The 24,592-nt window shown below is 39.4% G+C and overlaps 1 protein-coding gene across 1 annotated transcript in view; it reads right to left on the bottom strand.

Annotated features, from left to right (window-relative positions):
- The window catches only part of ITPR1 (inositol 1,4,5-trisphosphate receptor type 1), a 471,939-nt gene that overhangs the window by 235,013 nt on the left and 212,334 nt on the right, over positions 1–24,592 (bottom strand). The window contains exons 6-17 of the mRNA XM_042782721.1: positions 23,812–23,910; positions 22,623–22,706; positions 22,371–22,517; positions 17,667–17,762; positions 16,037–16,081; positions 11,648–11,802; positions 7,652–7,751; positions 6,539–6,699; positions 5,596–5,737; positions 4,263–4,421; positions 1,321–1,493; positions 88–207 (exon numbers count right to left, since the gene is read on the bottom strand). Of these exons, the coding sequence (XP_042638655.1) occupies positions 88–207; positions 1,321–1,493; positions 4,263–4,421; positions 5,596–5,737; positions 6,539–6,699; positions 7,652–7,751; positions 11,648–11,802; positions 16,037–16,081; positions 17,667–17,762; positions 22,371–22,517; positions 22,623–22,706; positions 23,812–23,910 (1,481 nt within the window). The remainder of the gene's footprint in view (positions 1–87; positions 208–1,320; positions 1,494–4,262; positions 4,422–5,595; positions 5,738–6,538; positions 6,700–7,651; positions 7,752–11,647; positions 11,803–16,036; positions 16,082–17,666; positions 17,763–22,370; positions 22,518–22,622; positions 22,707–23,811; positions 23,911–24,592) is intronic.

Here is a 24,592-nt window from a genome sequence, read left to right as displayed (position 1 = left end):
ATGTTATTACTCACAAGCACACAGGCATCCACTGAACCACACCATTTTCCATCTAAATTCCTTCCTCGATTTTATCCCCCTACTCACTTGGTCTCAATCAGGATATCGGCATTGGTTGGATTCAGCACAGCTTTACATATCAGTTCCTGGGTTACAGGAATTGATTTGTTCATTGAGACACAGAGGTCAGAGAGGTAATCTAGGAATCTATCGAGAAACAGAAACAAAAGAAAACATTGCCTTTAGATACACCAGAGGAAAATGTATGATGTCAGAGAGCCATCCTGAGGATTAAATGAGAAAATTCATGTAAAGTGCTTAGTTCACTACTTGGTTAAATGCTCCATGAAATGTTAGTTATTTTTATGGGTGGTAATAGTAATTTTTGTTAAAACACTAATCGGTCTCCAGTATGGCTGTTCATAATACCTATATTGTAATTATTGCCTTCTATGTCACCTGAGGGAGCTCTGGTAGTGTAGTGCCTAAGGCATTTGACTACTAACCAGAAGGCTGGTGGTTCAAACCCAACAGCCACTCCTTGGAAGGAAGGTGGGACAATCTACTTCTGTAGTGATACCGGATAACAACAACAAATGTCACCTGAAACTATGGAACTTACTTTGAAGGAGCAGTAGAAAGGACATGGGGGAGGAGTGGGGAGATCTGGTGTTAATGAAATAGAATTCACCAATGTATAGCAAAAACACTCAACTAACAACTTAGTTTGCAAAAGATACTACTCCCTTACCTGAGATAAATCTAATGTCACAGAAGATGGGGGAAGGGTTCTAACTGATAATCAGGAGGTGCTGAAGTGCAAACAATTATTATCTATCGAACATCTACAGAGTGTCAGACACTTCACTTGTATTTATTCTCATTTAATATTCACAAATACCTATTTGACACATGAGAAAACAAAACCTAGAAAAAAGGCCATAATCACCCAGTTGGTAAATGTTACAGCTAACATTCCACCCAAGGGCTCATTCTAATACCATGTTCTTTCTATTCCATATCAAAAAGTCTATCAAGACCTGCCCAGCCAAAATCTGCCACTGTTGTTGTTGTTGTTATGTGCCGTCGAGTCAAACCTGACTCATAGCGACCCCTCCTTGGGTTTCCGAGGCAGTATCACTACGGAAGTAGGATTGCCCAACCTTCCTTCCGAGGAGTGGCTGGTGGGTTTGAACCACCAGCCGTCTGGTTAGCAGGCAAGTGTCTTAGCCACTATGCTACCAGAGCTCTAGCACAAGTCACCATGACCTGCATCTTAAATGTGTCGATATCTTCCCCCTGTTCCCAACTCCACCTCACCTGGGCTCCCTGTTCTTCCGCACCAGACTAACAAACGTGTCAATCTCCGCTGCGGTGATGTGCTTCTCCAGGAGTTTTCGGTTATTGTGGAGCAGGGCGGTGATGGTGTCTTCTGCCAACACGTCATAACCAATCTGTTTCTGCATGAAGCCAAACTGCTTGGCTATATATTCCTTTTAGGGAGAGGAAGGAGAAGTCAGCAAGAAGGTCAGAAGATAACTGTGGTTAAGTTTAATATAAGGAAAATGGTTAACAGTCCCTGATGACGACTACCAGCCACAAGGGAAACTGCAGTGAAGCATCTTTCCCACAACTTCCCATAACCCTAAAGCAACAGTGCGAACTCCCTCACATCCTTGATTTTACTAAACCTGCCACACAAATATCATTAAGCAAAATATGGGTATTTTATTAAGTCACAGTATAAATTTTAATCAGTGTCTCATTTTGTAGAAGGTCAAAAACTGTTTTTCAGCTTGGAATTTATTACTAATTCAAAAGGACTTAACTGTGCCCCATTGCTCTGGGCTGTTGAATAAACACCAATTAAGCCTACCTAGATATTTAGAACAAAGCTACTTCATTTCATTTTCTTTATCTGGTATAAAACTGTATTTAAAAAAATCAATAGGTAGCAGAAGAAAGTAAGGACTGTTGTTGTTGTTGTTGTATATGCCGTTGAGTCGGCCCTGACTCATAACGACCCCTCCTTGGGTTTCCGAGGCAGTATCACTACGGAAGTAGGATTGCCCAACCTTCCTTCTGAGGAGTGGCTGGTGGGTTTGAACCGCCAGCCTTCTGGTTAGCGGCCAAGTGCCTTAGGCACTATACTACCAGAGCTCCTGAAAGTAAGGACTATCCAAGCTAATTAATTATGTTAATGGAACATGTGGATACACCTTGCCCCTTCCTTTCTTTTGGGATCAGGTATCGCAGTTTATGGATATATTTTTCAATTCAAGGCAGCCTCTTACTGATAGTTGTTTCTATTCAAAGATATTTCCCTATCAAAGAAAGAGTGTTAGCTTCTCAAAGTTCAAATGGCCCTTGAAACTTGATTTTTCTTTTTTTAAAAATCATTCCCCAAATCCTGTTAACTACTGAGGATTAACACTGTGAACATGGATTACTTTTTGGTCTACGCTCTCTAGGGGCACATGTTTGGGAATTAAATCACCCTTCAGGGATTACTGCCAACTAGCAAAGGATCCATAAACAGCAAAACAAAGATGACCAATCCAGCAGTAGTAAGAGAGACTGGTTTAGTTTCCTCATGGACCAGCAAAATGTCCTAGCATATATTACAGGTTCTGATGTATCCTCATCTGAAGATAGAAGAGAGGGGCAAAACAAAATCTGTGTGGGACTATTTGACGAAGGCATTGATGTGCTGCAGGTGAATTTAAAGTAACCACAGTCCCCAAAGTCAACCAATCTGAATAATGAAATTTAGACCCAGTAGCATCATACATAAGGAACCCTGGTAGTGCAAGCGTTAACTGCTTGGCTGCTAGCCAAGAGGTCTGTGTTTTGAACCAACCAGCCACTCTGTGGAAGAAAGACGTGGCAGTCTGCTTTTGGCAAGATTTACAGCCTTGGAAATCCCATAGGGCAGTTCTACTGTATCTTACAGGGTTACTATGAGTAGGAATTGACTCAGTGGCCAAAATTTTGTTTTTTTCTGTTAGCATCACACAAAAACTATACTTGGCATAGTGTGGATAAGGCATTTGGCTACTAACCAGAAGGTCAGCACTTCAAACCCACCAGCCTCTCCGCAGAAAAAAGATAGGGCAGCTACTTCCATAAAGATTTACAGGCTCAGAAACCCAAAGGTGATTGCTGTGAGTTGGAACCGATTTGATGGCAGTGAGTTTTTTTGTTTAGTATATAAACAATAACAAAGGCAAAGACAGGGGGTTAGAAGCATTGCTGCACATGTAATATCAACTTCAGAAAAAGGACATGATTTCAAAGAAACAAATATCAGTATCTTCTTGTCCAGAGCAAAAAAGAAATCCAAGACTCAGAGAAGCAACTATAGGACGAACAGTCTACATGACCCATGGCCTCATCTACCCTGGGAACAGAAGAACTAGATGGTACTTGGCTACCACTAACTGTTTTGATCAGGGCCTCCCTCAATAGACAGATCCTGATAGAAAGGGAGAAAAGTATAGAAGAGAACTGGAATCTTAAAAAGCCAGACTTACTAGACCAGGTGAGATTAAAGGACTCCCCAAGACTATCACCCTGAGAAAATTCATAAAACCCTGAACTGACACTACATCTTGAGGTGATCTTTTAACTAAGTAACAGACTGGCTCATAAAATAAAGAATATTACCAGTGAGTACTGTATACCTTTAAAAAATCATCTACAAGAGACCAAATGGTCAATAATTTCTCTGAAGGAAAGATGAAAGGGAGAGGGCTCAGGGAAACCAGATTACTGGAAATGAACCACCCGGAACAGAATCAATGAATGTTGACACATTATAGAAAATGTAACTAATGTCACTGAACAATTTATGTAGTAACTTTTAAATGGGAGCCTGATCTTCTATGTAAACTTTCACCAAAAACAATAAAAAATTACTTAAAGAAAAAAACAATGATTGATGTAAGTGGTATCAATGAATTGCACATGTAAAAGATGTCAAATAGGCAAATGTTATGCTATCTGTATTTTTATAACAATTTTTTAAAAAATAATCTCATGGAAAGATGATGGCAGAAGAGGAATCCTTGGGTACCCTTTTGAGGACTCCGTAATTCTTCCAGTGTTACAAACAATCTGTGTTTCCTTCAAAAGAACAAATTTAACATGACTATTCTTTATCCTTTAAATGAACATATATGGGACATTTAAGATTCATGAGAAAAGTGCATGAACTTCAGGGAGGAAACTACAATCACTTTCTATTAATCTTTAATCCCAACCTGATTCTTCCTGTAGTCTTGCTGTGAGTGTCTCAGGACCCTGTAACACAGCCGGCAGATATGTCGGAAAGGGGCATGCCGCTGGTCCCCAAGCTCCTCCAGACGAAGCATAGGGCCATCCCCACAGTCTGTGAATGGGGCCTGTAGCAACTTGAAGATCTGTTTGTGAAAATAAACAGCAAAAACTACCATCATCTAGTGTTTAAAAGGCTTCTTTCCTTTCTGTCTGGAAGTAACATAACCTCCAATTTTGAAAGTCTCATGAACTGGAAACCATTCGGTTGCCAGAGTCTGAGTACACCTGGACCTCACTGGGCCTCAGACATTTGATGATCCAGTGTTTAGAACAGTGATTAAGAGCTCAGATTCTGGAGCCAGAAGATTCTAGGTTGAAATCATACTGCTCCATTAATTCCTAGGTGTATAGATCATGGCCAAGGTAAACTTCAGTGTGGTTCATATAAAATGTAAGGAATCAATATCTAGCTCCTAAGAGTGGCAAAAGGACAGAATTAGACAATAATTGTAATTTGCATAAGTAGAGCACTTGATATAAGTGCTTAATGAAGGCTCTAGTCATTGAGCCACATTATTTTGGCCCCTCAAGGAATTACTATTGTGGAAATGAGTTTTGAGTCTAATTTGGGGATCATCGTATGGAACAGCTAAACATATTTTATTCTTAGACTTGAAGTCATTGTTGAACATGATGGAGTGTTAATAAACTTTATTGTAAACCAAGAGAAAGGCTTTCTACATTCCAAGTTCTAATGGAAAGCTCTAAGTCTTGTAACTACTTGTTTTCCTTTTTAGCTTTGGTAGCCAGGGACTTGTAAGCCAGGCTTGTGGCCCAATTTCCAACAACTTTGGAAAACTATACATGATATACATTTTTGTGCATTAAATCTACCCTGGTCTTTTAATTTCCCTGGCTTTAATTTATCTTGACACTAGTTTATTTAAATTTAAACCAAGTAATACCGTCTATGTATTTTCTGTAAAACACTACTTATTCTTTGTGGAATGATTTTGGGGTGATATTTAGGGGTCCCTGTAACAGCATATATAAGACTTCTTAGTTGATCAAATACCCCAAGTGTCAAGATATATAAAAGACACATTTCACTTCATCTAGTTTTAAGAAAAATAAAGTCAACTGACATCTTCTTGGAGTTGCTAACAGGTGAACTCCCATATTGTACATATTCAACAAGATTGTTCAAGATAAACTGAACCAGCCTTCCAGATGGGAACAGTTCATTCTCTTTATATGAGTGGGGATCCAATCGACTCCATAGAAAGCCAACTCACCAAACTGTCACATCTCACCAACCTGCTTGAGAATATTCTGTTCTCTCATCAGCTTTTGTCTTTCTCTGTTGGGCTTGGAAAAGACCACTTCCAGCACATCTTGACCTGAGTTAGTTCCACCAGTGACAAAGTAAACCAAGTCTTCCAGCAGCTTGGTTACAGACCTTAGGGAGGAATAAGCTATTAGAGATGTTAAGTGTTCAGCATCCAACAAGTTGAAAACTTCAACTTAAAGCCCTCAGGCTGGATGAGTCAGTTAAACAGGAACAGACCCATTCTTTCCAATTTCCTCAAAATGAACCACAGAGGCCAATTGCCAAAAAGAGTAAAATATATGAAACATGTTACTGCTAGCCACAAAAGGATGATTAGCTTCATAAAATACTTGATGTTGCTTTGTGCCATCGAGTCAGACCCGACTCAGAGCAACCCCTCCTTGAATTTCCGCGACAGTATCACTACGGAAGTAGATTGCCCCATCTTCCATCAATTTTTATTTTAGGATAATCTCAATCCCTGATATTTAGTAACATAGTACCAAAGACAGAGATAGAGACAGAGAGAGACAGATCTTTACAAGTGTGCCGTTGTTAGGTGCCGTCAAGTCAGCCCCAACTCATAGCGACCCCTCCTTGGGTTTCTGAGGCGGTATTATTATAGGAGTAGATTGCCCAACCTTTCTTCCAAGGAGGTGCTGGTGGGTTTGAACCACCAGCCTTCTGGTTAGCAGTCAAGTGCCTTAGGCACCATGATAACAGAGCTCCTCTTTACAACTGTAGAGACTTTCAAAAAAATAAATGCAAGGACAGTTCTTGAATATCTCAAACTAAAACTACCCATAAATGCTAAGTACTACTACTCTCAATACAGGTCTTCAGGATTGGCATTCTCTCACTCTGCAAGGGATTTTACACATTCACAGTGGGTGAGGACGACTGGGTCTGGGTTCACTGAGAAGCCCTTACCTTCTTTCATTCTGGGTGATGGTGCCCTTCTCCAGCTTCCCAGCTATAGAGCCCAGCACCTTGCTGGCATCATTGGCAAAATCTAGGTCCCGAACCTCAGCAGGAGACACTGGAACTATAGCAAATGCTTCCTTATCTTCCTTCACAGGAGAAGTGCCAATCTGAAATTCAAGATGGTCTTTGTGGGATAATCTTACAGATTGAAAAGGTCAGACCTTCATCATATTCAATATTCACAGGATATGGGAAGTCCAAAAAGGCTGGAGCTACCTTGCAGTTAAAATGTACTAGACATAGAAGGACAACCAAAGTGTTATTACCTCTGGAGAGTGGTACTGTGGGGAATGGAAGCAGCAAAGGGGGCACTACTATCATTTATAGCTTTTCTACCTTTGCAGTGCTTTAAATTGTTACAGAGAGCAAAGGAGACTATTGTAATTTTTTTTAAAAAAAGTTTATAAATATATATAGAAAAAGCAAAAGTGGCAAAATAGCAACTATTGACTAAGTGGAGATTGCATCATTCTTTCAAATTTTCAATGTATCTAAAAATGTTTATAAAAGCAGAATAAAAAAATTCTAATAATCCTCCCACCACCAAAAATAAAAGGTACATCAGAGTGAAATTCCATTTTGAAAAAAACAAAAATCCAGTGTGTGTGTATATTTGTATTCTATGAGCCTAAATAAGATGAGTTCAGGGACAGACAGTAAGAAGTCAGAAGAACTTTCAAGAAAGAAAACTGTAGAGTTAAATAAAGAAATAATGAATATTGGGAAGGATCAACAAGATATTTGATGTACCTCAAGACACAAGCAAAACATTCCTCCAGCCATAATCATTCTCCAGACAGACATGAAATCCAGACAATTGCTCAATGTTTCGGGCGGAAGCCACGGGATACAAAAAAGGTTCTGGTTATTTCAAAAGCCCTGGACTTGCTTCATCCAGGTCCTTTGAAGATAATTCTTTCTGCATATTCACATTTGGCTATAACTGCATGCTGGCCAGATAAAAAACTTCATAGCTCCTCACACCCCTGTATGCCCTCAATGGGAGCCTTTCATTTGTGAGCATGAGACCCAGGGAAAGAAGCCAAATTCCTAACTTACTTTCAGCATCACGGGTTTTTCTTCTTCCTTGTCAATGGGGATATTTGTGCTGTGAACCCAGGTATTGGTACACAGGTGTCTGAGACGGACATAGGAGTTCCTAAAGAGTGGGAAAAAAAGCTGAAGGCAGGAATATTTAAGAGTTTCTCTATAGCCACCAGCCTAGAAAATATTGTATCAAAATAGACAAAGATACTCAAATCGTTTTCTCCTACATACACTAAACGATATAAACTTAGGAGCAAATGACATTGTTCCAAATCACAATCTTATGTGTTTGTAATAGAAAATCATTCATAATGACTCTCATTATTTATAGCTGTATTTCTAAACACAGGGTCATACCATTACAAAATTTCAGAAAAAGGAGCAAGTACTCATTGGCTAAATATTAGTTCTTACCATGAGAAGCAATACAGCGATAATTAAAAATTTCATATAAATTAATTAAACAAAAAATGAAATTGCTGGGAGAAATATGAATAACTATTTTAACAATCCTGTGTTAGGGAGATCCTTTTGAAATATGACAAAACACAAAATCCCTAAATTTAAAAGGAAAACATGAATAAATCTTTTTACATAAAGTTTTATATCTTCCGCACACAAAACAACAACAAAAAACACCCACACAATAAAAACAGTAACATCATGCACAGAAATGGGAGAAGAATGATGAACTGGGAAATTAAATTGATAATACATACTACAAAAACAAGGTTCTTAATTCACACATATAAAGAGCTCTCACAAATCAATAAGAAAAGCAAGAATATCAGGATAGAAAATCTGCAATTTAATAAGGAAATGCAAATGATCAATAAACATGGAAGTATACATTTAGCCTTGTTAGTAAAAAATACCCACAAATTAAAGCAATATATCATTTTATAGCCTCATACTTCAGAAATTCTACAAATTAATAAAACCCAAAATCAGTAAGAGCTTAAGGAAGTGAGCTCTCTTGTGCACTGGTGGTGAGAGTGTGAATAGGTAAAACTCTGAAGTCTATAGGCACTTTGTATAACATGAAAAACATATCTATTATTTTAGTTAGCAATCCCATATCTACATTTTTTCCTGAAAAGATGATAGCATAGATACAAAATAAGGCACAAAGATGTTTAACAAAGCATAATTACAGTAATGAAAATATCTAAGTGATCTAGTGCTCCAATAAAGGACCATGTTGTCAGGTGCTGTCGAATCAGTTCCAACTTACACTAACCTTATGTATAACAGAACCAAACACTGCCCCATCCTGCACAATTCTCACAATCGTTGCTATGCTTGAGCTCATCATTGTAACCACTGTGTCAATCCATCATATTGAGGATGATGTCTTTCTCCAGGGATTGGTCCCTCTGACAACATGACCAATGTAAAAGAAACAAAGTCTGGCCATTCTTGTTTCTAAAGAGCATTGCAGCTGTACTTTCTCCAAGACAGATTTATTTACTCTTCTAGGAGTCTATGGTATACTCAATATTCTTACCCAAGACCACAATTCAAATGCATCAGTCCTTCTTTGGTCTTCCTTATTCACTGTTCAGCTCTCACATGCAAATGAGGCTAGTGAAAACAGGATGGCTTAGGTCAGGCACACCTTAGTCTTCAAAGTGACATCTTTGCTCTTAAACAGTTTAAAGAGGTCTCTTGCAGCAGATTTGTTCTGTCCTACAGGACCACGGTGAGTTGGAATTAACTTGATGGCAACAGGTTTGGCCTTTTTCTTTTGCTTTATCAATTCATTAGTAAGAGAAGACAAATGTATTCTACATATTAACAAGAGATTCACATGACAATAACACTAAGTTAAGAGATGGTTAAGATAAGGACTTTCAGAGAAAAAGATCGAGGCAACTCAGTGTCATGGAAATCTTCTGTTACAGAAACAACTTGAGTTGGAACTTTAAAGATCTGTGGGACTGGGGCAGAAGAGGGACACAAAAGTCACTCGTGTTAAGAGGAATTCAGAACAGTGGCATACCATGTTCATGGGAAAGGCAGGAAAAAGGCAGGTCAAAGTAGGCACATCTCTTTAGTAAATCATTGCCCTTCCTTCACTATAAATGACTGAATGTTATAAGGAAGGCCAGAAGAGGGCAAACATAGTGATATTTGAATAACACAAATATAAATAAAGCAACACAAGCAAGATATTTGACAAAGAGGTTTGCATTTTTTCTTCTAAGTAATTTAATTTGTTTTCTAATTTTCGAAGTGTAACCAAAACTAGGAGCTTTCGTTTAATTAGTAGATTACATTCTATATCAAATTACAGTTAAGCTACAAAGGGCATTCTATCAATTCTAATGAAGTTCCATACACAATCCTTAACTGAGAAGCCATGAAAGCAGAATAATTAAGGAAGACCAATAGAAGTGGACTTTCTATGTTCACTTAATGCCTCTAATTTACTTATACTGCAATTTTTTTAGCTTGTTTAATAAATCTACAATTTGGCATTTCCCTTTCACATTGGCATCTAATGATTTTTTAACCAGTGATTATCACAGAAATTCCTTTACTGATCACATTTCCTAGATAGTCATAGATCTATGCTTCAGTTTTCTGATTTTCAAACTAGTAAAATTCAGCACAACTGAGGAAACAGGAGTATACTACTTCCTAGATTTTTTTATGACTCCACAGAATCAATTAGTAAGTCATCCCTTTTCCTTCTGGCTCTAAAGGTGGTGAACAAGGAAGATTGGTTACAATTTTAAAAAAGCTAAGACTACATCTAAAAACATCAGTGAACACACTAGTAGACCATAGCAGACCCTGTTTCCAGGGTGAACACAAGATTTCCCTTGCTTGTGAGTTTAGAATCCATCTACCTGTGGACTACTGCCCACAAAGGACATTTGCCAATAAAGAAACAGTAATGAATGGAAGAAATAGAGAAGTGGGGCCTCTAGCCAGGTGATCTAGGAGCTTAAGTTTCCTCTTCCTACCAGATGAGGGGTACTTCCAACCCATCAGGGAATATGGACAAGTAGCATCTCATTCCTCCTTCACCAAAAGAAAGTCAAAATATCTTCTGATGGAATAATATGATATTTTAAATCACATTATTTTATGATTCTGTGTTCTCTTCTATCCCTATCAAACTAAAACATTTAGCATATAAAAACTCTCTGATCCTCAGTGTAATTATCCATAAAAAAAAAGCACTGATAACAGTCTTTTTGTTTTTGTGTGTGAAGACTAAATTATATTCTACATGTAAAAGACTCAGCATTTTGCCCAACATGTAGCCAATAAATGTGAGCCATTAGTAATAATATTATTGATTCTATCATTAAAAATGAGCTTTTGTTCCCTTTATAATCCAGTTATTTCCCAATAAATGCATTCTTATGCAACAAATCTAAGAGTTAAGTTTAATAAAAAGAAGAAAACTTGTCTAAGTTTCCATAATTTTAATAAAATTTACTATGCACATAGTGCATTTCAGACACTTCATCTCCTACAATGTCTTTTCAATTGTTCATTCAATTAGTGAGAGATATTTCAGGCTTAGGGAAGGGAGAAGGGAGTAAAGGATACTGGAAATATTAAGCTACTGAGCTTTGGCTTGTTTACCAACATCTAGAACTTCTTATCCAAATAGTAAGAACTTTTAACGGATGATTCACAAAAAAGTCTGACACCATTCATTTGGACAGCCAATCTACATCTGTTACCAAATCCTTTATAAAAGCTTAAACAAAAGGGATAGATAATTTTTTTTTTGTTGTTAGTAGCCGTCAAATTGATTCCAACTCATGGCAACCCCCATGTGCAGAGTGGAACTGTGCTCCATAGCATTTTCAACGGCTCTGATCTTCCTGAAGCTGATCGCCAGATATGACTTCCAAAGTAGTTTTGAACTGCCAACCTTTGGGCTAGTAGTTGAGCACTTAACCATTTATGCCACCCAGGGATTCGAGTGATGATTTCAAGAAATCTCAGTCCTGACTCTCAGGGTAAGCAATTTGAAAATCATACCTTGGGACAAGGCTATCACCTCCACGCAGTGTGGTGGGGTCAAGCTCAAAAATAGAGGAGATGTCATTCCCTTCGGGCACAGACACCAGGGAGTACACCATCTTCTCCTGAGCATTCCGTAACCTACTTCGAGATGCATCTTGATCAGGGTCCACCTAAGGAGGAAAAGTCATCAAGTCACGGGTAGTGTGTGCCAAATCCTTGTAAAATCATTCCACAATCCACAGGAAGAGAGAAGAAACTATAGTGAATGTCAGCAGTTGGCAGGAAAAGTACCACAATCTCAGAGTAGTCATAAAAGATGACAATCGGCCACCTGAGCCAAGAATATTTACGCTCTACTGCCTTGTGTTGCAATAGCAACACGTGAACAATTTGGGATCACCGTAGTAGTTTCTATGGAAAGAATGCTGTAGGTGATAAGAATTTAGTATAGCTACGTCCATCTGCAGTAGTTGGGGGAGAGGAGAAGCACTCTGAGAAAACTTATTCTGTGGATTTAGTTATGGGTAGTTGTGTCAATCTACTGTGCTAATTGCCATGAGACAACATCATTCAGCTATTTCCCAGGAAAAAACAGATAAATTAAACAACCTGACGCCAAGTGTTCGTAAGCAGCAATCCCAGTATGGCCAAGAAAAATACTTGAGAAGTCAGACTAGCCCTGAAAAAAAAGGTCCATAATTAATCATGGAGGGCCACTGATGACAACTTGGGGAAAAATGGCCTCTCCTGGACATTAGGGACTTGGCTTAGATTCAGTAAACCTCTGCCGGCGAAGGCTGATGAAAAGTGACAAAAGCTTTCATGAGCAACTGTAAAAACTCTTAGGGAAGGGAGTATTTCCCAATGGTCCCAAAACCCATCGGCTGAAGGAAATGGAGCAGAGTACTCAGACGAGTGCCTGGTCCAGTAGACTTTGCAAGGGCTTGTTCATCCCCTTGACTCTATGTGGGATTACTGTGAGTGTTTGACATCCTTACAAGATGACGGTATCTACCTGTATCTTCTGTGAAAACCACGTTTTTTCACTAACTTGCTTTCCTTAGTCTGAGGCACTGACTCCTTCCCAAAAGACAAGGAAAAAAAGACTGCACTAGAAGACGAAAGAATCTAGATAAAGGAAACCAAAGCAAACAGGCAAATGAGAGAACCTAATTCCATAGGGTCTGATATCTATTAATATTAGTCTGCTTTATCAGTTCTAACTTCTGTCAAAAAAAAAAAAAAAAATGAAATGTCCCTTTTAATAGTCAAAATCTCTCTGCCTCCTTCCATCCCCAACTCTCTCCTCTAATAACCTGTATATAAAAACAGCTGCCTTCAAGACAATTCTAATTCATGGTCATCCCGTGTATACCAGAGTAGAACCATGCTTCATAGGATTTTTGATGACTGATTTTTTGGCAGTAGGTTGCCAGGCCTATCTTCTGAGGCACTTTGGGTAGTCTCTGGGAGGACACAAATCTCTAACCTTTGGTTAGTAGTCAAGTAAATTAAACATCTATACTGCCCAGGGATCCCCTAATAACTCATAGCTGTGCCTAACCAAATCCTAGTTTAATTATGGATAGCTGTGTTAATCTACAGTGATAAGTGCTATGAAACAACATCATACACCCATTCCCTAGGAGAAAATCGATACATTGAAAAACCTGACACCATTTATCTACAGGTAACTACAAAGTGCCAAAACATTTCCACGTCTCAGTTCAGAAGAAAAATACTTTGCAGAGAATTTGTTCTCTCCTAACTAGTTATTCCCTTGGAAAGTGTTCCACATGTCACTTTCAAAATAAACCCTGGCCTGGTTATGGTTCGAGACACATGGCTTGGCTGTAGGCTGGAAGTTATATTTCAGAGATCTTCAGGAATTCTAGAGAAAAATCAGAATTGTGTATTAAGTCCACAGGGTTAGAAACTGCTGGCTCCAATTCTTTCAGTGTGTGGTCTGTGTCTGCCACCTAGTGGGAGGAAATGGGTATGTGTAAAAGGTCGTCAAGCTAACAGGGCCTTGGGTAGCCCTTTACTCCCCTCTGGCCTCCAAGAGGCTGGAGGGTGCCACTGAATTCAGAAGGATGGTCACAAGGATGAATGGGGTTCGAGGCAGAACATGCAAGCCCTGGATGCCAAGGTTCGGGGAAATACATGGCTTATGAGCAGAGCGGGAGGAGAGGATTCCTCTCCCAAGCATCCCCAACTCTTAACTCTTCAGTGAATGTTTCCAAGCCTAGAAGAAGAAGGCTGAAGAGCTCTCCCAGTATGACAGCACCCCAAAGAGGCTGAGGCTGCATTGCTGGCCTCAGGGACATGGGGTACACCACCCTTCTCCACACACTTTTCCTCTGCTTGCGGCCCCCACACAAGCAACACTTGGAAGAGGCAGAGCAGCGCAGTCTAGATCCGCACCCCAGCCTGTCTGCATATCCGCCAGTCTGGTCAGGCAGAGAGTGAAAAAGTAGAAAGGGTCACTGAACTCCAAGAGACCCTAAAAAGCATGACAAGGCAGAACAGGTCTCAAAATGTCCTTCCTCAACTGCCAAATGAAGACTGCAAAACCTGCCCTGACTCCATTCATGGGGCTGTTGTGCATCCCAGATCTTCAGTCCTAGTGCACTGAAGGCATTAACAATGATGATATTGTACATCTTTCCCAAATGCATTTATTAAGTGCTCATTATTTACCATGCATTTTATTTGGACAGCATCTCACTCTGCCCTTACAACAAGCTTATGTCCCATTTCTTAAGATGAGGGACTTGAGGCTTTGAGAAGGAAAGTAACTTGTCCAAGGCCACATAGCTCATAAGTGGTAGACTGGAGATTTAAACTCGGGTCTATCTCACAACCCTATCTGCCTTTGATCACTAGGCGCTTCCTTCTGCATTAAAAATGTCAGTCTTCTTTCCCACATAAACTGGCCAGGAGAGCTACCCCACCCCTCCAGCCCCCACAGAGCTAGCCAGGGCTCTCTTTCAAAGTAATCTCAGAAGTGAGGCTTGTCTGTGTTACCTCACATGGCAGCACTAAGACCAATAGATGTAAGTCATATAAAGGCAGACTGTTCAAAATAAAGATGGTGAAGATGGTGCAAGGACAAGAACTGTGTCATGAAAAGTAATTTCATGTTTTTACAAAAGATTTTTTACAAAAGATTTCCTTTAAAAAAAAAAAAGGCAGAAGGTTAGACTAGGTCAGGTTTTCTAAGCCACATTAATTGTGGAAACCAAGAGGAATCCAGAAACTAGGATTAAGGAGGAGACGAAAGACATGAGCCTCAGATGCTCCATCAAGGAGCAGGATGGGAAGAAATGCTCATCTAGCAAGTCTAGTACTAACAGAAAGAAACCCTCAGTTAGAACTCCTCTGAGTTTCTCTCAAAGCTAACACTCTATGCAAGTTTAACTAAAAGGTTAACTTTTATTGCAGAATTCACAACACATTTCAAACACAATTATATTTTGTCTTATCTCCACTCTAACTCCCTTCATTATTGTGCCTATTCTAATATGCTTTCAATTTTTTTTTTTTTTTTTTAAATTTTTGCTTAAAAAAGAAAGGCAAAAGTAATTGACCCTCAGTACTACCTACCCTATCCTCCACTGCTTAGGTCATCACATGGACACACGATCTCAAAGAGAGCAGCAACTGTTAGTGCTTTGCTTTGCTCTATTATTTTAAATCTGAAAACAGGATCAAGCACTCTGCAAGGGAACCACTTTCCTTATACCCACTCTTTCTATGTAACAACCACTGTCCCTCTTGCATTCCCATAATTGTGAATATCTCAACCCCAAAGGCTAACATATCAGCATTACTCAGCAATGTCCATTGAAAGATCCATTTTGCATTAAAATTCCAAACTACATAATATACTAAGGCCTATTTCTGACTTTGCAGCAAGCAAGGTTAGATGGTTAGACAATAGGTATCTAATCAGATGTCAGGTATGTTATGCTGCATATACCTCCACAGCCTAGAGGACACTCACTACCACCAACACTCATTCCTTGAAAAATCTGAGTCATTACTGAGGTCATCAACAATGGAGAAGTCATTTATAAAAAGCCAACCTCTCCTTCGGGGGCCATGAGTATCTCCAACCTAGGAGTATTCCATGAGATCTCTTGAACTTTTCCAACCTAGATGTGAAGACACCTTGACTAAGTACAGAAAGCACGCTGTGACCAACAGTCCCTTGCACTGATCAGGACACAGGGAATGCCACTATCCTCAAGGGAAGCACAAACCAAGATCTTCTTTTACAGCAGTAGGAGGTTTCCCCTTCCCCAGCACTCAGTGACTTCAATGACAATTTCTTAAATGTGGTTCTAGATCATTTGGCCTCACCCTACCAGATGAGACAAGAAGGCTCTTGCCCATACTTACTGAGGGCTGAAACTCCAGGCATTCTTCCTCAAAGTCAGGGTCTACCTGATGAAAAAGAATCATTAGGAAATTAAAACATCTGTTGCTTTCTCAAGGATTCGGCCCCACCTACAGAAGACTTCACAGCCTGTGTACATCTCTGAACAGCTAAGAACTTGTCCCTTCCCTCTGTTCACAAAACCAGCATGCCACAACAGCGACACATGTCACACAAGCACAATACACATGGTACAATCTATTAGTGAGCAGTAGATGGCTCTCAAGTACAGACAGAAGGAACACAATGAATTAACTAGCAAAGCAACAGTGAAAAGCCTGAGATAAATAAAAGATTAGTACCCAACCAATGATATTCCTGTTTATTTTTGGTGAAAACATAAGGAAAGTTTAGGCCTCCAGCAAGAACCACTTTCACCTCAGTACATAACAGATAACGCAACCACCATGATCTTCGGCAAACCATGTTACCAACATTTCTTACAGCTGGTTAGCTGGGTCCATTATTCCCTGTGGCTCCGATTTAAACTTCAACTTAAACTTCGTGATCTTCAGTGCTTAAATATTTCAAAACTGTCAGTTCATACAAGTATCAGGCATCTCAGGGAGTTTGGTGCATTCAGCATTCCTCAGGTCAGTTGCAAAAGCAGTACTGACACCCACTCATCACCTTGAAAAGCTCTGAGAAGTAGCATCAGACAACAGGAGGTGTCTTTTGATGTACGACTAGAATCTGATATGAATATGCATCACACATCTTCCAGCACATCAGAGTAAAACTCAACATCTGTCATGCAGTAGGAAGCGCTTTCATTTAATACAGAAATTTAAAAAAAGTATATTCCTTTTGTCCTTCAGCACCGAGTCTTTCCTTACCTCAAAAACCCTTCACAGATATTTAAGGTACAGTTAATTTCTTTGATTTTGACTTTCTTATGAGAATAAGATGAGGCCCTGTCTATTCCATTAATGCTCCAACAAACCAGATTTCTCTATAAAATTGTTTACTTATTCATGTAAAACTCCTCTGGTTTTATATACCATGTTTCTACTACAGCCAATTTTCGGTCATTTATGCTGAGCAGAGCTGGTAGTTAAAATATGGGGAAAGCAGTAACAGAAAAATAATCCTTAAAATCCAGATTAGAGGTATTTTCTAACTTATTTTCTCCCCACATCTTTATCAGAACCCCTGTCAAGGAATGAAATAATCATTTTTGCCTCTTTTTCTATATACACTTGCTGCGACTGAGTTGACTCTGACTCATGGTGACCCCACGTATGTCAGAGCAGAGCTGTGCTCCATATGGTTCTCAATGGCTGATTTTTCCAAAGCCGATCACATATATCAGGCCTCTCTTCCAAGGTGCCTCTGGGTGGACTTAACTGAGTCTCTGACCTTCTGGTTAGCAGCTAACTGTGTTTTGCCACCAAGGGACTCCTGTACCACCCAAAAACTCCTTTTTTTCCTCTATAAACAAGGAAGTGAGGCAGAAGAAAACGAAAAAGCAGAAGAAGGAAAAACAATGTGATGAGTGTTGACCTGAGTTTCTACCTCTCTAACTGCTACAGAGAAATGAAAGGGAAGTGAGTGTATCAGCTGTGGCAGAGAAAAAGGGCAGCTGCTACTTACCTCTGCTGCTAAGTAATGTCCTGTCGCCAGATGCTTGAAACGGAAGAGGCTGTTCCAATACCCTGCTCCACCCCGACAAGGGTCATGTTGAACAACCTGTAAGAAGAAGGAAAATCAACAGGAGTCAGAGAAATGTCAACTCAGACTAGAAAGACACTGAATCTGAGATGTTGCACAGAAGTCATAGCTCAGGAGTAATATTTACTAGTTGAAAAAATATCAACATCTTCCAAGAAATCATTTGCAACTATCATATATAATGCAAGAAATGTTTCTCTTTAAGGAAATACTCTTCAAGGTGGTTCAGTGGTAGAATTCTTGCCTTCCGTGAGGGAGAACTAGGTTCCATTCCTGGCCAATGTACCTCTTGCACAGCCATCACCCATTTGCCAGTGGAGGCCTACATGTTGCTGTGATGCTGAACAAGTTTCAGTGGAGCTTTCAGACCAAGAAAGACTACAAAGGAAGGCCTACAGGTCTACCTCTGAAAATCTGTCAATGAAAATCCTATGGATCACAATAGTTCAATCCACAACTGATCGTGGTAATGGCACAGAACAGGGCAGCATTCTGTTGTGTATGGGGTCGCCATGAGTCAGGCGCTGACTTGATGGTAGCTAGCAATAAGTTAGCATGAAATGGCTGGGCTGAAAATGTACAGTTTTCAGATTATTTGACTTAAACACAATGCAATAAAAGTTAAGAGTCTGAAAGAGCCTGAACTTCATTCACAAAAACTACTAGCAAAATAAAAAATTTCATGGAAAACAGTATAAACAATCTATACGTGAATTCATGAGTTGGAACACATAGACAAGGCTACATGGTGAAACTTGAAACTGGCAGAGTCTGGGCTGATTTGCCATAAAACAACGTAAGTTTAGCTCTTGGCCATGATGAATAACTGCCACTGATTGTTGGTGCTATAACCAATTAGAAACAGCACAATATATATGAAATTGCCACAGATAATCAGAAAATTGGTTAAGATATATAAAACAATGGCGTTCAGACTTTGGACAATGAACAGTGCAGAGCTAAAATCTCTGAAAGAAGGGAAACAAACCAGGGGAGCCTTGCAATTGCTTTGGCTTTCTGCCTAGAGACCTTCTCTGGACAGGAGCCAGGGATGGAGAATCCAAGCAGAAGACACCATTCTACGGAGTTGAGGAACTAACTAAGAGGGTGCAGAGACGAAGGTAGTGGGAATTTGTGGGACAGGGTACGGAAGAGTATGGAGCTATATAGAAAAGACCTGCAGAAATCTTCATACGGGACTCCTTGTGCCTTTGTCTGAATGCCAAACTACATACATGTAAAGGTGAGACTCCACAGGCGACATAATGCACTACACAGAAGCTGGAAGGCATTCTGATTCTGACAAGCCATAGTGGAGAGATGCTACTGAATACCAGTAAAGATATCAAAAGGGTCACACCTTAGTAGTAGGATTAAACTAGCCTTACTATAAAAGGCTATGCTACATCAGACTTACCAAAGCTAAAAATAAGTCCCCAAAATATAAAACACATCCACAAATAACTTTACTCCTGGCAAAATCAAACTCATCTCTTTAAAGGCAGGCAACAGAATCCAGATACTCAACTAGCATCACAATGTTCAGCATACATTCATAAAATACTAGACCCATAAAGACTAATGGAAATGTGACCTATAACTAGCTCTGGTGGCACAGTGCCTACGGCATTTCACTGCTAACTAGAAGGTTGGTGGTTCATACCCACCAGCCACTCCATGAAAGGATGACTGGGCAATCTACTTCTGTAAAGATTTACCACTTTGGAAACCCAAAGAGGGTTGCTATGAGTCGGAATTTACTCAATGACTGTGAATTTGATTTTTGGTTTGGAGACCTGTTAAACAATATCAAGCAATACAGCATGCGTGTATGGGTTGAGGGAAGGAGAAAGAAGAAAAAATATTTGCAAAATAATGACAAAACTTTCCCATTTTGATACACACCCACAGATTTCAAGAAACTCAATGAACTCCAAGTAGGATAAGTGTGTGTGCATGGACATGTACAAGTGGTCATGCCCACACACATACATTAAAGCTCATCACAATCAGATTAATGAAAACCAGAAATAAAAAGAAAAATCTTAAAAGCAGACAGAAAAAAAAAACAGATATATAGAGAATAAAGACAGGAAAACCATTAAATTCATATGAGAAACAAAGCAAACCAAAAGATAGTGGATCAACATCTTTAGAGTATGGAAGGAAAAAACTCACTATCTAGAATTCTCTATCCAAGAAAAATATCCTTAAAAAAATGAAAGCATGGGGAGAAATCAGAGCCCTCATACATGACTGGTGGGAATGAAATACTTGTAATAATTAGTTCTTGTGCTTTGGAAAACATTATGGTAGTTCCTGAAAAGGTTAAACACAGAGTTACCATATTACCCAGCATTATCACTGTCAAAAATGAAAACATGTGTCCACACAAATATTGGACACAAATGTTTACAGTAGCATTATAAACAGCAGCCAAAAATATATAAATATCTATCAACTGATAAATAGATATATATCACCAGAGCTCCTTTAAAATATAGTATATCCAAATAATGGAATATCATTAAGCCATAAAAAGAAATTAAGTACTGATCCATGTAACAACATGGATGAACCTTGAAAACATTATGCTAAGTGTATGTTTTCATTTATATTAAATGTCCAGAAAAGACAAATTCAGAGACAGAAAGTGAATTAGAGGTTGGTAAGGATGGGGGAGAGGACAAACTTTGAGGGAAAATAGGAAGTGACTGCTAAGGGATATAAGGTTTCTTTCTGTAGTGATGAAAATATTGTAAAATTAACTGTGTCGATGATTGCACAACTCTACAAATATACTACAAACTAACAAATTGCACATTTTAACTGGTTAAATGGTATGGCATGTAACTTCTATCTCAACAAAGTTATTCTTAAAAAAAAAAAACATGTTCAAAAATGAAGGTTAAATAAAGACATTCATACAAATAAGAGCTGAGAAAATATGTCACTGACAGGCATAGAGTGCAAGAAATGACAAAGGAAGTTCTTTAGGTTAAAGGAAGATGATACCAGATGCAAACATGAATCTACACAAAGGAATGAGGAACTTAAAATAACTGTGTGGGTAAATACGAAAGCCACCACAGTATGCTGTACTATGGTTGCATGTATGTTGCTATGATGCAGGAAATTAAACGTCTTAGGCAGGGTTCCCTACAGGAGCAAACCCAGTGAAGTGTGTGTGCATATCTGTATGCTGGCTCACAGGGCTGCGGAAGCTGGCAAATTCCAAAATCTGCACATTAGACAACAGGCAGAATGAGAGGATGACAAGTCAGACGCAGGATCCAATGAGAGTAAGCTCTGCCAGAACATCCATAAATACTGGATACAGGCCTGGGGAAACTGATGGGATTTCATCTGACTGGCTGCTCACATCAGAGCACAAAATGGAAGGTGAATACATTGTATTATATTATGGAAGAGTAATCAGTCCAAATGTCTGCCAAATCACTGAGAATCATAGCCTGGCCAAGTCGACACATAACAATAACCATCACACTGGGCCACAGGTATTTGAAATACCTGCAGGGTCACTCACGATGCACAGGTCTCAGCGGGGCTTCCAGACTAAGACCTGATGATCTACTTTTAAAACTCAGTCAATGAAAACCCTATGAATCATACAGAATACTGTCTGATATAGTACTGGAAGATAAGCCCCTGGATAAATTGCCCTTCAGGGCTTTGCTCTTCAAAAAGAGTTTCTGTTTTATTTCTCACATCTCTCCTTATATTCCCCATCAAACTGGGCTACTGGGTTTTATCCCAAGTTCACCTCACCTATTCAATCCCACGATCTTACATGAAGTGACCTACTCTATCCATCTCTTTATTCTGCAGTAGAGATCATCCTACAAATACCAATTCAGGTGCTTCCCTCAGGAAGTCTTCATTAATTCCTGGTCCAACTACAAGTTCTCCTTCCCTTACCTAAACCTCTAGAGCACAAAGAACATGCCTCTCCTCACCTTTACCACCCTGCTGTGTATGCCACTTGTCTGGCTGCCTATCTTTTCTTCTCTGCCCCTCACTAATACCACTAGACCATTTGTCCCTTATAGGCTGACACTATGTGGTTCACTCATGTTTTCACGGTGGATAGGGAGTAAGTAAATGTTATTGTGATTGATAAATGAGCAAAAGAAAGAAAAAAATAGAAGAGATGGCAAGACAGTCCAGAGGAAGTAGTTTCCAATTTCAGTTTTGAGTTTATTTTCAAAGTAGATGTCATTTTCTGTCACAAGAATCATCCAGTATCCTTCTGATATGTAATAATGTACTTATTTCTCTGGAGTCCTTGAGTGAGGCAGTTAATGTTTTCAGCTGCTAACTGAAAGGTTGGAAGTCTGAGTTCACTCAGAGGCACCTTGAAAGAAATGTCTGCTGACCTACTTCTGAAAAGCCAGCCAAATATAAATCCTGTGGAGCACAGTTCTACTCTGATAGACATGACATAAGGTTGCCAGGAGTATCAACTAGGTGACAACTGGTTAGTACTTACTTCTCTAATTCATCTCAACACATTTTTGAAGGAAGATGGGGTATAAGTGCCTGGATGTGATTTATTCCTATAAATTATGAGTCTTTCCTTTTAGTCTTTCCCATCTGCTTATTTACCTCCACCTCCCACAGGGCTTTGGAACTAGTGGCTGATGTAGCCGACTGCCGACCAGTGGTCCTCAGGAAGACATGCTGCTTCTTCCTATGCTCGTCACAGGTGAGAAACTTTTCCTGCTCAGCATGGAACAATCTCACCACATCACCCTAAAAGTCAACAAGGAGAGAGTCAGGGAAACAAGTTTATAAAGAGGGCTGATCTGAGCCTCAAGAAGAGCCGAGTGCTGCCAGCCCACAACATATTAAACTTACTCCCTTTAATATGTCATCTTTGTTATCATTCCATTTCATGAAAAGGACGATTTTCCAGCTTGTATTGCAGTTGACAGAATTGACCTGGAAAACAAATTAGACTGAATTGGTTATGTAGGTTCCCCACATTCACAACAACTGTGTCATCCAGCCCAAAAAGTATTCATTACGGCCTAGAAGCAAGGCCATGGTTCAGCCAAAAAACCTAAAGGCTGAAACCAACAAGGTCAAAGGACCTGTAAACTCAACAGGCCTGTTAAAAGCATTAGGTAATAAATGGTTCATTTGCACCAATCACTATGTATGCTCCAACTATGACTAAAGGAACCAAGCTCTGCCCTTCTGGAAGTGATATTTTCCTTTCTCTCAAAGTTTCTTGTTCCAAAGCCAGAAAGTAAAGGCCTAATGAAAACAAGTGCTTATAAAATGGGATGAGTTACAAAAGCAAAAAATGAGTCCAGTGTATATTTTCCAAAATAGTCAAGATAATTGCTAACAGCAGCAGTCACTGTTTGTGTACTAAGTATATGCCAGGCACTGGGCTAAGAGCTAACATTCACGACCTAATTTATTCCTCAGCATCACCCTATTTTTTGAAAATAGGTATGACCATTGTTTCCATTTCAACAACAGGAAAACTGAAGCAGGGACTAAAGTCACAGAGCTAGAAAACAGTAGAGTTGAGACATGAACCCACGTCTACCCAATCCAGAGTTTGTGTTCTTAACCATGAGGCAAATATATCTGTCACGAGCAAGTTAATATCTTTGTGTCCCATAATTGCTGATTTAGAGGCTAGGTAGATGTATTTCTTTAAGGCTGCTAATTGTTTGAAGCACACTTTTGTTAGCAACTGGAAAAAGCCACTCTGTCTAGACAGACAAATTAGAATGAAGTGCCCCTCTGGCCTGAGAAATGTAGTAAAAGGGGCCCTCTCTGACTAAAAGTTAGAAAATACTCCCCTGGTAGACACAGGACTTAGCAAGCACAACTGGGATTATCAGCCCTTACCCACCACCCATTGCACAGATTATTAGCACAACCTAACATGGGGGCCCTGACTCTGGACATCGGTTTCCTCAGCTGCAGAACAGGCACACTACTTCCAAGTCAATGCTGAAGTCCTGGCCCCAGGAACATCTGCTCTTCCAGCAAACACTACCCACTTCCGTAACTTGATTTTTCTTACTTCATTGCAGCCTGGATTATCCACCAGTTGATGGCTGCTTGCATGTAGGGGCTGGCCAGCATTGACGGGATTCAGAACAACTTTGTCGCCTATCACCACCTGGAAAGAAGCAACAGAGGTATTCACAAAACACACCAGAAGGATAACAGACTGAGACAGAGCAGTTTGGGAAGGAGCCATAAGATCTTGTACTGAAGAAGGCCCACCCGCTGGCAAATAAAAGGATACACATCTTTAAAAGTCTAGCTCTGTGCTAGGAGGGGTGATGCTTGCAAGTCCATGGGTGAATTTTGGTCCCAGAATGATCACTGATTATACACTGATGTTTTCAATATGAGTTCCGAGCAGTAAGAAAAAAATCTTGCATTTGTTGAGTTCAGTGAAGGCACTTGTATCAATGAGTTCTGACTTAATTTTAGGCATAGAAGGAGGATATTGCTTGAGGTAAGTCTTTATTTTTTGAAAAATAAAGTCATAATTTTATATCTAAAGCAAAAATTTTCATACTTTTTGACTACAACTCACAAAAAGAAAAATGTTTTCTATTATGACCCAGTACGTGCACGCACACACACTCACATTACACATGATATGCATATATAAAACTGAAAAAAACTTACAAAAATAAAAATACTTATCCTGTGTATAATACAGCCTGATACTTTCTATTCTATCCCATTTTTAGAAGAATGATGGTCACAATGATTTGATGTTCCACTTATGGGTTAAGATCTGAAGTTTGAAAAACAAGAGGATAAATGCTCCAGTCCTTCTCAACTAA

Source organism: Orycteropus afer, unplaced genomic scaffold, assembly GCF_000298275.1.
Source record: "Orycteropus afer afer isolate SDZICR_OR568_19922 unplaced genomic scaffold, OryAfe1.0 scaffold00429, whole genome shotgun sequence".
NCBI lineage: Eukaryota > Metazoa > Chordata > Mammalia > Tubulidentata > Orycteropodidae > Orycteropus > Orycteropus afer.
Note: the sequence above shows the minus strand (reverse complement) of the source record. Positions and strands in the feature narration are given on the sequence as shown.